At 41.5% G+C, this 19,436-nt stretch overlaps 1 protein-coding gene across 1 annotated transcript in view; it reads left to right on the top strand.

The window, feature by feature from the left end:
- The window catches only part of LOC307242687 (protocadherin-15-like), a gene marked incomplete at both ends in the record, with an annotated part of 287,981 nt that overhangs the window by 170,649 nt on the left and 97,896 nt on the right, over positions 1 to 19,436 (top strand). Inside the window, 7 exon segments of the mRNA XM_080017227.1 lie at positions 156 to 227; positions 230 to 346; positions 348 to 464; positions 2,783 to 3,013; positions 8,653 to 8,769; positions 14,347 to 14,487; positions 16,277 to 16,389. Coding sequence (XP_079873353.1) covers positions 156 to 227; positions 230 to 346; positions 348 to 464; positions 2,783 to 3,013; positions 8,653 to 8,769; positions 14,347 to 14,487; positions 16,277 to 16,389 — 908 coding nt within the window.

The following is a 19,436-nucleotide window of genomic DNA, read 5'->3' as shown; positions in this document are numbered from 1 at the left end:
TGTATTTTAGAATTCAAAAACCTCAGCACGAGTGTGCACGGTGTTGACAAACAATTTGATTTAAGTAAATTGAAGGGGCTACTCTTTGAGTTCAAATGACCCCTTTTGGAAACATCAATATAACATATCCCTCTCGATCCTCTTCACCATCCCAGGCCACAGATCCGGACGTGGGGGCGAACGGCGAGGTCCGCTACCGAATCGTCAACCACCCGGACCTGTTCTTGGGTCAGCGTCCAACGGCAGCATCTTTACAGCCGTACCCCTGGACCGGGAGCTGATCAGCAGCTACAACCTGGTGGTGGAGGCCTCGGACGGGGCCGTGGACCCCCGCAGGACCATCCTGGACCCTGGCCGTCCGGGTGGAGGACATTGACGACAACAGCCCCGTGTTCTCCCAGCAGACCTACGTGGTCAACGTGCCCGAGAACAGCCCTGTGGGCACGGTGGTCCTCAGGCTGAGCGTGAGTCCCACTCGCATTCTGTCTGTCCATCTCCATCTGTCTTTTATGTCTTCTTCTTTTTACCCGTCCCTCTCTCTCTCTCTCTCTCTCTCTCTCTCGCTCTTACTGTCTGGGAGGTGGTTGTAGCAACGGCTAAAGCTGAGTGAGCCTTGTCTCGAAGAAAAGTCCAAAGAAGCCAGTGGTGTGTTCACAAGTATTCCTGGCAAAATGTGAGTGTGAAGCTTGATAGAGGTTGTCTCAGAGGTTGATTGCTCTGGGGAGGAGGAGGGAGGAAGAGTAGGAGGAGGAGGAAGAGGAGGAGAAATAAGATGAGGAGTATTAAGAGAAGAAAAGAGGAGGAGGAGGAAAAAGATAGTAGGAAGGAAGAGGAGGAGATAGAAAAGGTGAGAGGATGAGGAGGAAGAGGATGCAGGAGAAGGAGAAGAAAGAGGTGTAGAGGGTGGAAGAAGAAGAGGAGGAGGAAGGGGGCTGAGGAGCAGATAGAGGACAAGCATTGCTTGCTGAATGTTGCTTCAGGTGTAGTTTGCACTGAGGAGGAGGAAGAGGGTGAGGAGAGGGAGGAGGAGAAGATAGAGGAGGACAAACATTTGCGTAGCTTGATGGACATTGTCTCAGGTTTTGTTTTGCATGGAGGAGGAGGAGGAGGAGGATAAAGAGAATGAGGAGGAGTAGGAATGAAGAGGAGGAGGAGTAGATAGAGGAGGACAAACATTGTTATAGCTTGATGGAGGAAGAGAATGAGGAAAATGGAGGAGTAGGAGGATGAGGACAAACATTTGCGTAGCTTGATCGACGTTGTCTCAGGTTTTGTATTGCATTGAGGAAGAGGAGGATAAAGAGAATGGGGAGTAGTAGGAATGAAGAGAAGGAGGAGGAGGTGTAGATAGAGAAGAAGGAGGAAGAAGAAAAAGAGGAGTTGAACAGAGGAGAAGGCAGAGGAAAAGGAGGAGAAAGAAGAGGATGAACAGGAACAGGAGAAGGAAGAGGTGGCCAGCACCGTACCTACGGCGAAAAAGCAAAGTGGGAGTAATTGTTGCCATATTATGAGTGACGAGAGAGAGAGAGAGAGAAGAGAGAGAGAGAGAGAGAGAGAGAGATCGATCTCCAACACAACCACCTCTAGCATCATTTCTTCGGTGTGTTTCCCCCCTTTTGGTTTTTGGGGGGTTTCCTGGTTCACCTTCAGCCAAACCTGGCTCGCCTGCGTTTTAAGCCTTACCCCTTTGCCCACAATGTTTTTTCCAAATATTACATTTTCTAGGAATAAAATAATTAGCTGCGGAAATCATCTCCCACCATCTCGAAAGATAATGTTGCTTCCATTATTGCTGTTTTGAGGATTTGTTTGTGATTTGTTTGTACAATTCATCTCATTTACCTCCATTTGTGAAGCCACCGATGGATAGAGGGACCTTCAGCCTGTGCACTTTTATTTATTTTTGTTTTGTATTCAAGTGTGTTAATATGAGAGAGTAATATCATTCCTAGAAGTCCGCACAAAGCTAAAAGCTTATCGTCCCTTCACAAAAAGACTGACCTGACTTACGTGTGTGTGTGTGTGTGTGTGTGTGTGTGTGTGTGTGTGTGTGTGTGTGTGTGTGTGTGTGTGTGTGTGTGTGTGTGTGTGTGTGTGTGTGTGTGTGTGTGTGTGTGTGTGTGTGTGTGTGTGTGTGTGTGTCCAGAAATGTCTCTAATAACCTCCAACCACAGATGCTGCTTTCTTCACATACTGTGCACAGAATATAGACAAGACACAAGACTAATGTCTGCTTTGAGTCCAAACCATTGAAAAAGTTTCCTATATTTAAATTCTGTATCTAAAACAAATCTATCAATGTACACCATCTGTGTCGGGCAGGATATCACCATTCAAGCCCATATCGATTTAATCCAATATCCATATTGATGAGAGGGCTCACGGTAGTACTAATATTGTACTGTATATTGACATTTTAGATTTTAGAATTTGCAAAAATATTACACTTTCACAAATGTTTCAATTAATTTGTTACTAATGTGGCATTTGATTTAAGCCCAAAAGGGTGGCATAATTTCCAAACAATGTATCAATATTATTATTTTTTTAAATCAATTCAGAAATTGGAGGCCTATATTATAATTTGCATTATATATATTATATTTTGCATTAAATATAGACAGACAGACAGACAGACAGACATGTATAGAAAGAGAGAGATTTCTGGTAGATATATTTCTGTGCTTCCCTGGTGTCAGCATCTTTCCTTCTGTTAACCTCTACATCCCTCACACACACGGGTCGCCTCAGTAACATCTTGTTATTCTTCTCCTCCTCCAAGGCGGTAGACGCAGACCTGTTCTCCAACGTCACGTACCGGATCAGGTCCGAGTCGACCCGGCAGCTGTTCTCCGTGCACCCTGTGACGGGGGAGGTGGCCCTGCTGCAGACCCTGGACTTTGAGGACCTGGCAGCCATGGGCATGGGGGCGTCCTACACTTTCCAGGTGGAGGCCTCTGACCAGGGCGGCGTCATGCCTCCGGGCCAGGCTACCGTCACGATCCGCATCACGGTAAGAGTTACAAGTCCCTCGGCCATTTTGTTAAGGGCCCTCATGTGTCCCCCCCAAGTACACACCGTGATGATTGTATGTGTGTGTGAGTGTGTGTGTGTGTGTGTATGTGTGTATATACAGTATATACTGTATATATATATATATATATATATATATATATATATATATATATATATATATATATATTTTTTTTATTTTTTTTTTTTTTTTTTTTTGTGCCTCGAGTCATAACTGCTGACATTTTTGTTTAAACATAAACAAAAGGATAATGTATTGAATCAAGGATTATACATTTATTTAACCAAAATATAGCATTTGTCATCTAACATTCAACCTCCAAATTCACGCTGATAATGGCCGGTGGAAAACAGGCCCTTGAGAAAAATAAAAAAAACATTAAGCAGCATTCCAGGAATAACACCTGGGATATAAAAAGTTAAGAAAGTTAAGTTAGATATCAAACCCACCTCAATCCCCTTTCTGTGTGGAGTTTGCATGTTCTCCCCGTGCTCACATGGGGTTTCCTCCACCTAACGTCAGTAAGGACCGCCACTAAGAACATGCACAACATCATCGTCTGACCAGCGATGGACACTCATCACCAAGTCCCCGGGCACGTCCATGAATGCTGCCCACTGCTCCTGGCTGTGCCCCCGGAGGAAGGACAAGCCAGGATGGGTTAAAAGCAGAGGCCTCATTTCACCAGCCACCGTCCAAAGCGTGTACATGTGTGTGTGTGTGTGCGTGCATGTGTTGTAGTGTGGTGTGCCGTGTGACGATCAAAGATTGTTCTTCTTCTGTTCTAAGAATTTGATTTAAGCCTTTAAGGGTGGAGCAAAGCAAAAAACAGTGGAGTGGGAATAATTTGTAAAGCTAGCGTATCGAGGGGCGGCACTAACAAACAAACTGGAATCTTTAATGTAACTGGATGAAGCACTTGCAGAAGCATCACATGAAGGAATGTGACACATTTATTCAGCTGCTTAGAATAAAGTTACGAGAGTAAGGAGGGTCAAGAATTAGTGGAAAAATATCGGATGAGTATCGGAATCGGCAGAAACTCAAGATTTTTGTTTCGTATGGGAATCTGAAAACGTGACATCGTCTGCATGTTATTTGGTGACGCACTCCACGTCATCTCAGATGTTTGAAACACCCACAGCTCAGTAGAGTGGGTTATTTTACTTTCTTGTCGGGGCTTTGTCCTCTGAAAAGGACGAGATGTAACACCGTGCTCCTGCTGCTGGTATCAAACCCGCTTCCAAATGGCCGACAGGAATTAGACGGAGCTTAATGGCGTCACACTAGCTTCCATCCTGGGATGGAGCACATTCTCCACCTTCAGAGGCTTCTTTGAAGACGCCAGCGTTTGATTTCTCTTTCTTTGTTTTTCTTTACTGGGTTTCTGTGCTGCTTGGCGCTTGCCTCCCGGTGATGGATGGGGCGTCCTGCGGCTCGTACCGGTCAACAAATGAATGTTCCAATCTTTTCTCTTTTACTTGTGCTTGAAAAACACTTATTTTTTAGTGTGTTTGTTTGTGTACGAGGAGTGAGTTTGACATTTTCAGGGGAAAATGTTATGTTATGATAGATAGTTAGCAGAAATCGACTTCGGAAACAGTCATTTCTATTGCAGTCTTGTTGCAAGGTTGCTTTCTGTAATCTTAAGTGGCAATGGTTCACATTTTCGGAGTCCTACAGTCTATGAGTCATCTCCTGCACTTCTCTGAGCCTGCCGTAGGAACTTTCTTATATGGCGGCGTCGGGCGTGGCATTGTCAATTTGGAATGATCCACAGACTGAATAATGTCTTGAATCTGGTGGTAACTTTGTGTCACATTTTTTCTGCAAACATAGTACGTATTACAGTATAATAATAAAATAACAATAATTAACTTTATTTACATAGAACTTTTCTCAACAAGGTTGCTTCATGGAAAAAAATACAGATAATAACAGCACAGATAAAAACAATACAGATAAAAGAGCAATAGCAGGTAAAAATTTAACAAATAAAAACAACACAGGGATCATAAAACATAAATAAAATATAAATAATAATATATAAATAAATATATAATATAAAATAAAGTTTAAAAAATGGCTGGAGTCAAATGATAAAACCCAGTAACTTATATTTTAGAATTCAAAAACCATTTCCTATTTAAGAAAGTTTTAAGAAGGGATTTAAAAGACGCTAAAAGTGTAGCCTGTTGGATGTCAAAAGGCAGTCTGTTTCTCAGTCTGGGGGCTCTGACAGCAAAGGCCCGGTCACCAGGCACGGCAATAACAAGCAGAGCTACCTACATCGACTGAGAAAGCCCGGCCACATAGGGAGTCAATAAATCCTTTATATCATTTGGAGCCATTTCAAGCGTTAAAAGTAATCAATACAATTTTAAAATCAATGCGTAATAAAACTGGCAGCCAGTGTAAGTTGGCTAGGACAGGGGCAAAGTATTTCTTGGTGCCTATTCAAATTTTGGCAGCAACGTTCTGCACTAGATAGAGTCAGTGAAGGGAGCTCTGACTGTCTGATACCAGCATAAAGTGCATGTCAGTAGTCCAGGCAGGAGAAAATAAAAGCATTAATACCTGTCTGCATGCCACACACCACCCGAGTGGCGCTTCCAGGGCCCTCCGACACAGGCAAGGATCTTGACAAGTAACAATGTACAAAGTACCAATACCAGAGCAGATGGAAAACATGTCATGACAAGCGCTCCTCCTCTGTGGCTGCGGGGATAAGGGTTTTACCTGTTGCTTGTTGATTGGTCTAACAAGCAACAGGCGTACAGCCACCCTAGTCCCGGGCCCAAGGCTGCTTAAACCACACCACCCCCACACCACAACTACAATTTAAATCAGTAACAGAAGACCTGGCATTTGCTATCACAATGGAAAATATTCTGTTGGACATGACATGTCCATGACATATGAACGTCAGAGTTGTAGAGCAGTTTCCTTAAGACCAACCCATGTTTCCAGACAGTGCAGGAGGACAGCAACATCAATTGTGTTGAACGTGGCCCTCTAATCTAAAAGCACGAGGACAGAGCAGTCATCTCTATCTTCTGTTAACAGTTGGCTCTGAGAGACCTTCACAAGGGCTATCTCTGTGCTGTGGCGAGCCCTAAAACCTGACAAAAAAAAAAGTTAAAAATATTGTTATTGTTCATAAAAGCGATTAATTGGGTTGAAATTACTTTCTCCAGTACCTTAGGATAAAAAGGATCATTTAGAAATTGATCTGCAATTATTGAGTGATGGAGGATCCCAATTTGTTATTTTTCAGCGGTTGAATAATTGCATGTTTGAAACAGTTTGGAAAGGTCAGAGAACTGTTAATAATCCATTAAATAGAAAGGCAGACAGTGGGGAAAACCTTTAAAAACTTGGAATGGAATAATAACTAAAACACAGGTGGAGATTTAATTTGAGAAATCAATTATCAGAGTGACGAAATGTTAGTATAGTGGTACCCCGACTTACGACTGTAATTGGTTCTATAAGAACGGTCGTATGTTAAAACAGTCGTATGTCGAAGCAATTTTTCCCATATACACCACGCTCATATTTTTCTATGATTTCCTTCTTTGTTTCAATGGGAATCATTGCCCTTTTTCCCATCATCCTTCTTCTTAGGACTCATCATGAAGGGTGAAAATAAACAAAATACACAGCACAAACACAGTAAATATGAAGAAGATATGGATAAGCCACAAACTACATGCACACACGATGTAGGTCGCCCGCTGACTGACTGCTGACTGACTGCTGACTGACTGCTGACTGACTGCTGACTGGCCGCCGACGCGCCAACTGCAAATTTCCACGCGTATCTCGTATCTTGGATTAGTCGTAAGTAGATGCAGTCGTAAGTCGAGGTACCCCTGTAGTTGGAACTAGGTGAGGGAAGCATCATTATTGTTGACAATTGAGTGAATTGCACCTGAAAATAAGGTCCAGAGATCAAACCTGACTGTGGTTGTGGGTTTTGTTTGATTTAATTGAAATGTATTTTTTCATTGCTGAAATATTGAGAGGACTGTTACACCCGTCCCGTTCAATGACTGTCCCCATGTGAATTTGTGCACTATGTTCTCATATATAAGGCCTTAATATTAAATCTACCTAAGATCTTGAAGCCCAGTTCTAACTGATCTAACTGACTAACTGACCTTTCTGCTGGAATTAAAAAAAACGTGAAATTGAAGTTTTTACCTGCTGAGAAGACCTGAAAGACCTAAATTGTATTGTTTGATTGATTGATGCTATCCAAGTCATTTGTTCACAGGTCTCTTTTGTAAATGGGATTGTGATCACAATGAGAACAAACAAAATAAATAAAATCTTTGTTATTCAAGGAAAGAGCCATAGATTTCCAGAGGGAAAATGCCAAATACCCTTTGTTTAGATCCATGTGACACTAACAGCTACAATCCAGCTACAAAGCTCAGTGAAAGCAATTGTTGTTTGTTGCTTAAACAAATGCAGAAAATCATCGAAAAGACAAAGAACAGTTCCGGTTTTGGATATTAAGTTATTTCTATAAGCTTTATTCTTGGCATTTAAAAGCAAAGTTGGAAAAAGCTTCATTTTCATTGTGTATTCTGCTTGGTAATTATAAGGGCAAGGCTCTGATTGAAGGCGGTTCTTTGGTCTTTTATACTGTAAAGAATGACAAAAACCTTTATTCACATTATGAATAAAAGTTGAGATTTATGACAGCTATTAACTATAAACTTAAGTCATTTTATTTTGTGTAATGGTTTTTTTCAACACTTAGTTAAACGGTAGCTTCTGGGCTCATAAGCTGCCAAATTATCAGACCAAAACAATATAAAGTACCTATAATGATCAGAGTGGCATTGTGGTAACAATGGAAACGTTATGTCTATAGGCCACTGATTCTGAGAGAATTTTGATGAAACAGGTAAAAACGAGAAAAATCAAATATAAATAAATGACTCAATGCATAATTTATTACTGTTTACTTTGCCTTATCCATGTGTTCAGAGATTTAAAATCCATTGCCTCTACCACATAGTTGGTGTTTTGGGACAAAGGTGAAGAGAAGGAATTAATACAAATTTTTAAAGCAGGAGGCAATTTTCTAATACTCTTGAAAAATGAATGGAAAATCAACAAAATGGTGAAGCTGGCCCTAAATAACTAGATGTCGTTGTTAATTAAAATCAAAAGAAGCCGCCGCTATCATAATATTATTACCCAATAAATATGCACATGGCATCAGCTGGAAATGGGAGATAATAAAAAGTAGCGCCGTATTTTATTTGACCCTTACAATGCCAAGCGTTATCCATTTTTGGGGAATATTTGGGCTGTAGCATCAAAGTGAAACTATGGTGAAATAAGAACAATATGCAGACCTACATTTTTATATATACTGCATATGCATATATATATATATACCGATCAGCCACAACATTAAAACCACTGACAGGTGGATATCTAAATAAATGAGTGAATAACATTGAACATTTTATGTTATTTCAATAGTATTACATTATTCTGTTGTAAAATAAAAACAGTGGCTGTGCTGATGTTTCTTGTTCTTATTAAGGATTTCACTGACAGTGGCATCATGTGACTCATTTACTTTTAATTTTTAGGATATGAATGATTTCTCTCCGGTCTTCAGCCAAGCGCTGTACAAGGGTCTGGTGGCTCCGAATGCAGAGAAAGGAACGATCATCACCACTGTGTTGGCCGAGGACCAGGACCCAGCGGTGAGAACCTCATCATAATCATCATCATAATTACATTACATTACATTTCATAATAATAATAATAATAATAATAATAATAATAATAATAATAATGACAAATATAGCTGCAGGCAGCAATACACAGGGTCCAGGTTAGTCATGTTGGATACAAATTACAGTTTTCCAAGTTCTCATGAAACACATTATCACTTTGTATAGACACTTATAGCAATTTTTTGAGTTCCTATGGAGCGTAGCATCAGTTTGTGCTGTCGCTTGTCTTTGTATCAGAATTACTAGTAAAACGAGTTTCAATTTTCTGAGTTTCCATTGAACACAGCATTGACTGACGTGGTAAGGACTCTCCGACTAATTAGTTTTTCGAGTATGGAGACAGAATTACTGCTCACATGAGTTACAATTTTCCAAGCCCCATGGAACGTGTCATCGGCTCCTAGAGTCTGCCTGTCACGACTAGGGTTGGATATGTTTTTGTTTTTTTTCTTCCGATACCGTTATAAACCCTTTAAATGGTACCGGTGCCTAAATGGTGCCTGAAACAATACTAAAAATAAAAAAATTCACAAAACAACGGTTTTAGACATTAAAGATGGTGTTGACAATATGACTTGCAATAAATAAACAAATATTGATGTGTGCATATTAGCTATACCGTTCCTTTGTCTTTATGCTTTAATAGGTAAACTGCTAACATAGACCCCATACATTGAATAGCCTATGCACACTGAATTAAAAAAATGGAATAAATTATTTCAAACATGCTTTATTGAACAGATTGCACATGAATACCTAACCAACTAATCAGAACATTCATTATAATAAGACATAACTATAAGAAATGTTTAATTTACCTACTCCCTTTAAAATATTTTCCTCTAAACTCAACAAAACATCATCTCTTTAAATGAAATAAATATGTGGGGGAAACAACCTAATTAACTAAATAAATATAAATCGAACATGGCAATTTAAAATAACTGCAATGTCTGTTGGATTGTGTTTTTTAAAAACAATTCCAGGACGGATCGGGTAGTGACGGGCCGGTGGCTTTAACACATTTCATTGTGGGTAACGTGGGAGCACTGTCTCTACTTGGCAGAGACCACTTTGAGAGTCAATACACTTGTTGCATGTTATTTCTTTATCCTAAAAGTTAGAACATGGCATCTTCTACCTGTAGTCCACAGAGTCCTGCCTGACAGTGTCTCTGTGGAAATCACACCGTGTGGAAGTTCCCAGCAACACAGTTCCATTGTAATGGACTGAACACTGCATGTCCCTTAAAGGCATTTCATCAACTTTTAACTTTTGGGACTAAAATTAAACAGACATGAGTCAGACCGGTTGCTCAACTCCATGTTTGAGGACACAAACACAGAATATGTTTTCGACTGACTTGGAGGTGTTATGACCGGAGCTACGAGGGACCCAAACGCACGACACAGAGATGGGGAGGCAGACAGAGGATGTTTATTAGACAACGCCGTGGAGATGACCGTAAGGATCCGGTTGGGTAGGGATAGAGCAGGACAAGGCAGGGATGATGACGAGCGGGCCGGAGGGGTCCGGAATCCAGGATGCGGGTGGAGAGAAGTGAGCCGGGCTGGATGGAGAGGGACAGACAGGCTTGGTCGAGGAGAGGAGACAAACAGGTTCGGGGAAGACGAAACAAGGAGACATAAACTAGGAACTAAGCGCTTGGAACTGGGAACTGGCCAGTAGCAGTACAACTTGGGTAAGCTAGTTGACGGTCTAGCCATGAGTGACTGAGGAGCTGGAGAATAAATATTGTGTGGGTGAAGAAGGTAATTGATCCCAGGTGTTTGAAATTGGCTAAAGGGAGGAGCAGCGGATGGGGCTGGAGAAGAAACAGTCTTTATTCGTCACGCAACACACCACACCACAACACATGCTTGCACACACACACACGCACGCACATGCTTTGATGGTGGCCGGTGAAATGGATCCTCTGCATTTAACCCATCCTGGCTTGTCCTTCCTCCGGGGGCACAGCCAGGAGCAGTGGACAGCATACGTGGACGCGCCCGGGGACCAGGTGATAAGTGTCCATCGTTAGTCAGACGATGATGGGTGCATGTTTTTGGTGGGGGTCCTTACTGACGTGAGGTGGAGGAAACCCCATGTGAGCACGGGGAGAACATTCTTGGACCTTCTTGCTGTGAGGCAGCAGTGCAATGCACTGCGCCACCGTGCCACCAGCAGCCTCTAGTGGCGCTGGGAGGCCGTGAGCTTAATAGGGGTTGAGTAAGGATTGTCAACATTCAAATTTCACGAGCTTACGATGTACGGCGCATGTAAATATTTTTTTTTTTCTTATTTAACGCATTTCAGGCAGTTTTTTGTGATGTGTTTATTGCACAGCCTGCGTTACGGTTCTGTCCGGTAGATGCTGGCACCGGTTTTCGGTGCCCAACCGTAGTTACGACTGGGTCGAATGCCGCAAAATAAGGAGGGACATGACACCGGGTTAGATGCAAACTGAATGGGTTTATTTACAAAAAAGGCAAAAGAGATCAAATACAAATTAAATGCTGGGTGTTGTAGCGCAGATACTACCCAAAGCAACCACTACAGAACAATGGAGTCTACAGCATACACCTCCCACGATGCGAATGCCCCCCCAGATCTACAACCTGCACATAAATAATGGATTGGATGATGAGTGGTGAAGTTGTAGAACGTTGGAATATCATTGATGCACGAACGTTTAGCTGCTTCCAGCTATTTTCAGCAGTTTTTCACTAATTCCTGCTCCAAATGTAGATCGATATTAATAAAACTTAAACAAAGAGATTTCTGAGACATCCCCTTTCTAATGAGACCTCAACCATGTCAGCGGTTGTTGTGTGCCAGACACTTTTAGCCCGAATAATGCTAAGGAAAAAAATAATAATACAAATCTGAGCAAAATAATAATAAAAAATATAGCTGCAGGCAGCAATGGACGAGACCACACATATCAGAAGCACATCCAAGATCAATTTTGTTTTATTTATATTTTTAATTTCTTTGTCAGTTTTTTTTTAATATTTTTTAATAATTGTGTTTTTGTTTATTTGTTATTATTTTTATTATTTAATGACTTCAAAAGTTACATTCAACACTTTATGAAGAGGTGTTCATTGAGTCTAGGTATTAATTTATTCATTCATTTATTAATCCATCTATCCTTCCATCCATTCATCCATCCATCCATCCATCCAAGACTTTATGAAGAGGTGCTCATTGCACCTCATGTTCCTCCTTTTATCCATTTGCTAAGCTAAATAAAGATTTTTAATATAAGAAAACATGAGATAATTAAACAATCTGACGGATTACCGCTTTAATTCAACATATTTTTTTACCTGCGTCTGCCTGGTGCCACAGAGCGCAGCATTTAATTAATAATAATAATAATAATAATAATAATAATAATAATAATTATAATAATATTTCAGTAGAAATAAATAGGAGATAAATATAAAATTTGGGATTCTTTCAACAAAATAATCTCACGGATTACCACTTTCAATTCATATAACTTTTTACCACCTCCCCCTCTGGGAACAAGGAAACATTTTTATTTTATTTTATTTCATTGTATTTTCCTTCTTTTTTTTTAGGGACTCAGTCAACCCCCCTGGCTGCTGTTCTTCCTTTCTTCATCTTCCACTCTCCCTCCTTGATCCTTCATCCTCCTCCCCTCCTTTCTCCATCTTCCTCTCCACCATTCCTCTGTTCCTCTCATCCCTCTCCTCTCCATCCTCCATTTTCCATCCTCCATCCTCCTCTCCTCCATCCTAGGTGCTCATCCCCTCCATCCTCTCCTCTTTTCTCCATCCTCATCTCCTCCACCCTCCATCCTCATCTCCTCCATCCCCATCCTTCTCTCCTTTATCATCCCAACACATGCATTCACTATACAGTCCTCTCCTCCACCCCATCCTCCTGCAGCCCACTCAGTTCTACTAAATGGAACTGGTAGGCCTTCCACTGCAAACTATACAACCATCACCGTTAGGTCCATTGCTAGACCTTATATACAACGCTCAAAGTGTACCCCTACAGTCCCATACCACTGCCCCTTATTGCATACAGCTGAGTCTAACCCAGCTTCCTTATTTCATCATACTTTTAAAAATATAAATGGTCATCAATGGTCATCAATTCCTCTGAATATTGGAAATCTGCTTCAACATCAACATCAAACATTGGATCATCTCAAGATTGTGATTTTTCGAATGTATCGATGTATTGGGGCTGCCTGAAACTTGGCTAAATAAAAATATCAGTGATTCTGAGGTTTCTTTAAATTACTATAATTTGTTTTGAATAGACAAATATGCAAGAGGAGGTGGGGTGACTATGGCTACAGTTATAAAAACGTCACTGTACAGAAAGGTTTTGAATTTCTTGCTCTGAAGGTCAATTTAGGGCTTAATAATTTCATCACTCAATGTATCCCGAAAACAAAATAAAGGTGAAATTAAATGAAAAAACATCAATCCTCCTCTCCCCATCCCCATTCTCTCACCCATTTTTCCTTCCACCCTCCATTCTCCTCTCCTCCATCCTCCTCTCCTTTATCCTCCATCCTCATCTCCTAGAACCTCGTCTCCCTCCTTCCCCTCTCCTCTATCCTTCATTCTCAATCCTCCTCTCCCCCATCATCCTCCCTCCATCCTCCACCCTCCACCTGATTTACCTACAAAGTGGTACAAATCTAGATTCCTTCAATGCGTCCACAGTGGCACCGATCATAATTAGTTGAAAAAACCGAGTCGACTTGAGACTACGTTTTTTTGGTGATTTAACTAAACAAAAATTTTATTTCAACAAGGGTTGGACAGTACTTTTCACAGTATTTTCACTGTTAAAACCCATAAACTTTGCAGTCGTCCATGTAGAGGTCCATTGTGGGTCAGATGCTAGTGCGGGACCTTTCTATTTGACTTCTGAATATCAGAGAAACCTGTTTTTATTCTTGTTTTATTTGCCAAGCTTTTATATAATATATTTTTCATGAATTTTCAGAGAGATAGCCTTTCTAGGGAGGTTAAACTCCAGTGGGACTTTCTCTGGTTTTCTGCTCTAACCCAAGGTTCGACTGACTCCCAAATGGCAGGGCAGCTCAACCTACGGCTTGAAGGTTGAAGGTTGAAGGTTTGAAGGTTGAGTAACAATAATGGGTCAATTCACTATCACCATATCCGTCATCTGACTCAGGGTGTAAGGGACACTCTAATCAATTCTATTGATTACAGTGTCCTTGTATTTTATTTTATTTTATTTTATTTTATTCTATATATTTTTATTTTATTCTATAGCGTTCGACTTACTCCATGACATTTTAGGAACCAGTTAGTTGGTCAAGTAGAAATACTTAGGTAGCTACTGCGTTCAGTCTAGAACATATTGTGTGTAATCACCGGGTGTGTTCATTGACATTTTACTGCATATATGTATTAAAGTATGTATATGTATGTGACAAATAAACCTCTTGAATCTTGAACCTTGAATCTTGAATCTTGAATTCGTTGGGGTATTCACCATCTACTAATCTACCTTGCTCAGGGCACTCCCGCCAGCCTGGTGCGCTACAGAGTTGACCTGGACCGCTCTCCCTACAGTGGCAGCATCTTCCAGGTGGAGGAGGAGACTGGGAGGGTGATCACCAGGGTCAACCTCAACGAGGAGCCCAGCACCACCTTCAAGGTTGGTCAGAGTTTCACAACCTTCCAATGAACCAATAAAATATTCTCTCAGCACTACACCACTCTCCTGTTAACCACTAAAAACATTTCTAACACATAGAACTTTGCTTATTCTTATGGCCTACTGGCAGTTAGTGATGCAAAACTGGCGGACCATTCGGTCGTATCAAGTCTTTTAAATGACTCACGAGTCTGGAGAAAATAATCACCGGTAACTAAATTTAAGTCCAAGGCAAAAAAAGGTATTTCATAAAATCCATATTGAATCTGACTGATTTATTCTTTGCATTCCACCAAAATTCATAATTTTGACAATTAAATGATACTTGTGAGAATTCCATTCACAATTCAGAGCCGGACCGACTCTTCTGACTTTTGTTCATCGTTCAGGAAGTCCTCCCCCGCTCACCATGCGTTACTACACCAACTGAAACAAACGAGCCAAGAGTCAAAAATTTAACTCTTTTTAACAAGTGACTCGTCAAGAACCGAATATCGAAAAGGAAAACCGTCAAACCTGTCATCACGATGTGCAGCCTTGCAATATTGATCTTGCAACACAAGAGCTAGTTTCCATTATTCCATTATGAGGAATTTCATTAATAATCGTCTTGATGAGAGGGCCAAAACGAATGCAATCATTTCATATCACAAATAGGGGAAAGGTGATTTATTTCAACTACACAGAATGTCCCATTTGTGTTAATGCCAATGCCAAAAATCAATGGCGCAGAAATTTGACAATATTCAACTAATAACATAGTAATTTCTTGTGAAACTCATATAGACACTATAATGTCCTCCACCTGCTCCTGATGAGGCTTCCCTTGCATCCAGGAGGAATAGGGAGTGAGAGTCAGCGTTATGGGCTGTCGTCCATCTTACGCTGCCAAAAGATGCACATTCAGCATTGTGAGGTCATTGGAAGACACAGAAATGACCTTCGATTCTGAATATTCACCCCTATCAGAATATGTAATCTGTAATAACAATTAGCGTAACAAAGCTTAACAATCTGAATAAAAATAAAAACCTAGCCAAATATACAAGAACAGGCAACAATAACCAAAAAGCTAAATATCCAAAAAAAATAAGGAAAAAATAGCCATACATACAAAGAAAATTTGCCAAATTTACAAAAGAATTGCCAAATATATCAAAATAGCCAAATAAAAATGCCCAAAAACAGAAATAAACAGAATATACCAAAAGTAATTCTCTGCAGAGAATAAATTAAGTTTCAAGGTGATATCTGGGGCTTGGGCAGTATGGTTGCTAGTATGGATATACTGTACAGAATGAATAAATATGTATACAATAACGCAGTCATGAATAACAATGAATGAGTAGATAAACTACGATATTACTATAATATTACCAATGTTATGATATTATAACAAGGTTTTTAATGTAATGTAAATAAGGACCATATGCCAGCCCTAATCCTTTCAATTCATCTCTTCACTGTGCACCCAATCCATTTTTTGTTCCCTCGGGTGTGTTGTCACGTTTTAATTTCCCAGTTTATAGCGTTGGTGGCAGTGTGTAGTATGGTGTGTAGATTGATAGATTGGTCTTCCTCCTCTGGGACAGCTACAGGCAGCTCACCACATCCCATAACACTAGCTACCATTTGTCATTAGGATGCCAAGCGCGTTTAAGGGACCCTGCCTGGAAGCCACATGTAATAGAATTGGGGGGAAAAAATGTGATGATAGTAATAGGTGTGTGTGTGTGTGTGTGTTTGTGTGTGTGTGTGTGTGTGTGTGTGTGTGTGTGTGTGTCCTCAGTTGTACGTGATAGCCTTCGACGATGGCGAGCCCGTGAAGTTCAACAGCACATTGGTAGAGATCACTGTCCTCCAGCCCTCCCGAATTCCCATCTTCACGCAGGAGGAATACAGGTAAACCTTCTTAAATTGCAACCATATCTGACTTTTTAACAACTTCCATGGAGGGAACCAGGAGAGAAGCTGCTTTCGAAATGTAATTCTGTGCATATTTGGAACAAACGATATCGATGCTGAATCCAATCCTATTTTTTTGTGATGCATTTAAGGAAACTCCGTTCAAAGTTTGCCCTACACATTTCAAATCAAAACATTTCAACAAAGCCTTGAAAAGTCTTAAAAATTAAATCATATTAACTAGATACAGAAAATTATTTTCACGTTAACTTAGTATTCTTTGTTTTCATGACTTTCATGAACATTTCGATGACACGTTGTGGGAGACTCTACCCACGGATACGGGTTCAGGGAGGGAAACGGAGAAGGAGACTTTGGGAAGTGAGGTGTCGACACAACAGTGTTCTTTATTAAAACTAACAAACAAAAGGCTCACTGGCCAAAACATGAACATAAAGCAAAGTTGTAATAAGAGTCCGAGTCCGTGTGCCTTGCTTGTCTCCTGTACCACGCAATCGTCACTGTAAGCCAGGACAACACATAAGACAGCTAGGTCCGACCAATCAGCACTAATGAGGTTGATTAGTTGGACTCTGGGCATAAACCAGCGCCCCCTCGTCTGCCACTATTTCCCCTTTTCTCCAAGAAACAAATGATGGAGCTCTATGTCACTGAACTTTTCTAGAAATACATCTTTGTAGACCATTACCTTTTTATGTCCTGTGCAGTACCCCCTTTCTACCAGTAGGGTCTGTGTGTAGACAGGGTTAGATGTGTCGATTAGAAGTGTTTCAATACTATTACACCTGTGCATATGACACTTGATGTGTATCCACATTAAATGTAATTTATCAAATTTTGATAAATGAGGTTTGCATTTCAATTCTCCGAAAGTATTCCCTGAAACTGGCTTAATACTGAATCCGACAAGCGACAACAACAAACAGTGATCAGTGAGTGTGAGAAGTCCATTCCTTTCTATGGAAAAGCTCCCAGTGGGCACAGGCTCACCAAAACTGAACTAGTTGAAGACTGGAAAAACGTAGCCTGGTCTGATGAATCTCCATTCCTGCTGAGGCACACAGATGGTAGGGTCAGAAGTTGGGGCCAACAGCATGAATCCATGGACCCAACCTGCCTCATGTTCATGAAACTTGTTTCATGAACATGAGAATAAGTTCAATGTTCTTCAGTTTCCTTCCCAGTCACCAGATCTGAATCCAATAGGAAACCTTTGGGATGTGATAGAACGGGAGATCCGCAGCATAAATGTGTAGCTGACCAATCTGCAGGAATTGCGTGATGCAATCATGTCAACATGGACCAGAATCTCAAAGGAAAGTTTCCAACATCTTGTGAAATCCATGGCAAGAAAAATTGAGGCTGTATTGAGAGCAAAGGGAGGCCCTACCCAGGGTTAGTATAATGTTCCTAATAAAGTGGGAGTCTGTGTATACACACACAGACTGTGTATACACACAGACTCCCTGATGTCTTAGCATCGGCCAAATCTGATGTTGCGTGCACCAGATTCAATTTGATCACTTCAATGGTGTCGATGCAGAACTTCTCGAAATCTGGAATGCGTCTGGGGTCGTGAAACTGACTTATATGGATGTCAGACACCTGTATGAACCAGAATATATTCTCCAGCTCTACAGCGGAAAAGCTGGCGGAGTGTGTGTGTGTGTGTGTGTGTGTGTATATATATATATATATATATATATATATACTCCGCCAGCTTATATATGATATAAAACTGCCAGTTTTATATATATATATATATATATATATATATATATATATACTTCTCTAAAAAATAACGGGAACACATTATCATTATCATGTAACTCCAAGTCAATCACACTTCTGGGAAATCAACCTGTCCAGTTAGGAAGCAACACTGATTGTGAATCCATTTAACCTGCTGTTGTGCAAATGGAACAGACAACAGGTGGAAATGAGAGGCAATGAGCAGGACAACCCCTAAAAAGGAATGGTTCTGCAGGTGGTGGCCACAGACCATTACCCTGTCCTCATCTTTTCTGGCTGATTTTTGGTCACTTTTGCATTTTTCCAGTGCCCTCACCACTAGAGGTAGCATGAGGCGGTGTCTGCAACCCACAGAATTTGCTGAGGTAGTGCAGCTCATCCAGGATGGCACATCAATGCGTGCTGTGGCAAGAAGGTTTGCTGTGTCTCCCAGCGCTATGTCTCCCAGCACAGTGTCAAGAGCATGAAGGAGATACCAGGAGACGGGCCAGTACACCAGGAGACGTGGAAGGGGCCGTTGGAGGACAACAACCCAGCAGCAGGACCGCTATCTGCTCCTTTGTGCAAGGAGGAACAGGAGGAGCACTGCCAGAGCCCTACAAAATGACCTCCAGCAGGCCACTAATGTGCATGTTTCTGCTCAAACTGTCAGAAACAGACTCCGTGCGGGTGGTATGAGGGCCCGACTTCCCCAAGTGGGGCCTGTGCTCACAGCCCAACACCGTGCAACCTGATTGGCATTTGCCAGAGAACACCCAGATTGGCAGATTCGCCATTGGATCCCTGTGCTCTTCACGGACGAAAAGCAGGTTCACACTGAGCACGTGACAAACGTGACAGAGTCTAGAGACGCCGTGGAGAACGTTCTGCTGCCTGCAACATCCTCCAGCATGACCGGTTTGTTGGTGGGTCAGTGATAGTCTGGGGAGGCATGTCCTTGGAGGGCTGCACAGACCTCCATGTGCTAGCCAGAGGTACCCTGACTGCCATTAGGTACCGGGATGAGATCCTCAGACCCATTGTCTGCACTGCATATGCTGGTGCAGTGGGCCCTGGGTTCCTTCTGATGCATGCCAATGCTCGGCCTCCTGTGGCTAGATTGTGTCAGCAGTTCCTGCATGACGAAGGCATTGATGCTATGGACTGCCCTGCCCGTTCCCCAGACCTGAATCCAATCGAGCACCTCTGGGACATCATGTCTCGTTCCATCCAGCGACGCCACGTCGCACCACAGACTGTCCAGGAGTTGAGTGATGCCCTGATCCAGGTCT

This window comes from Zeus faber (genome assembly GCF_960531495.2).
Source record: "Zeus faber genome assembly, chromosome: 16".
NCBI lineage: Eukaryota > Metazoa > Chordata > Actinopteri > Zeiformes > Zeidae > Zeus > Zeus faber.
Note: the sequence above shows the minus strand (reverse complement) of the source record. Positions and strands in the feature narration are given on the sequence as shown.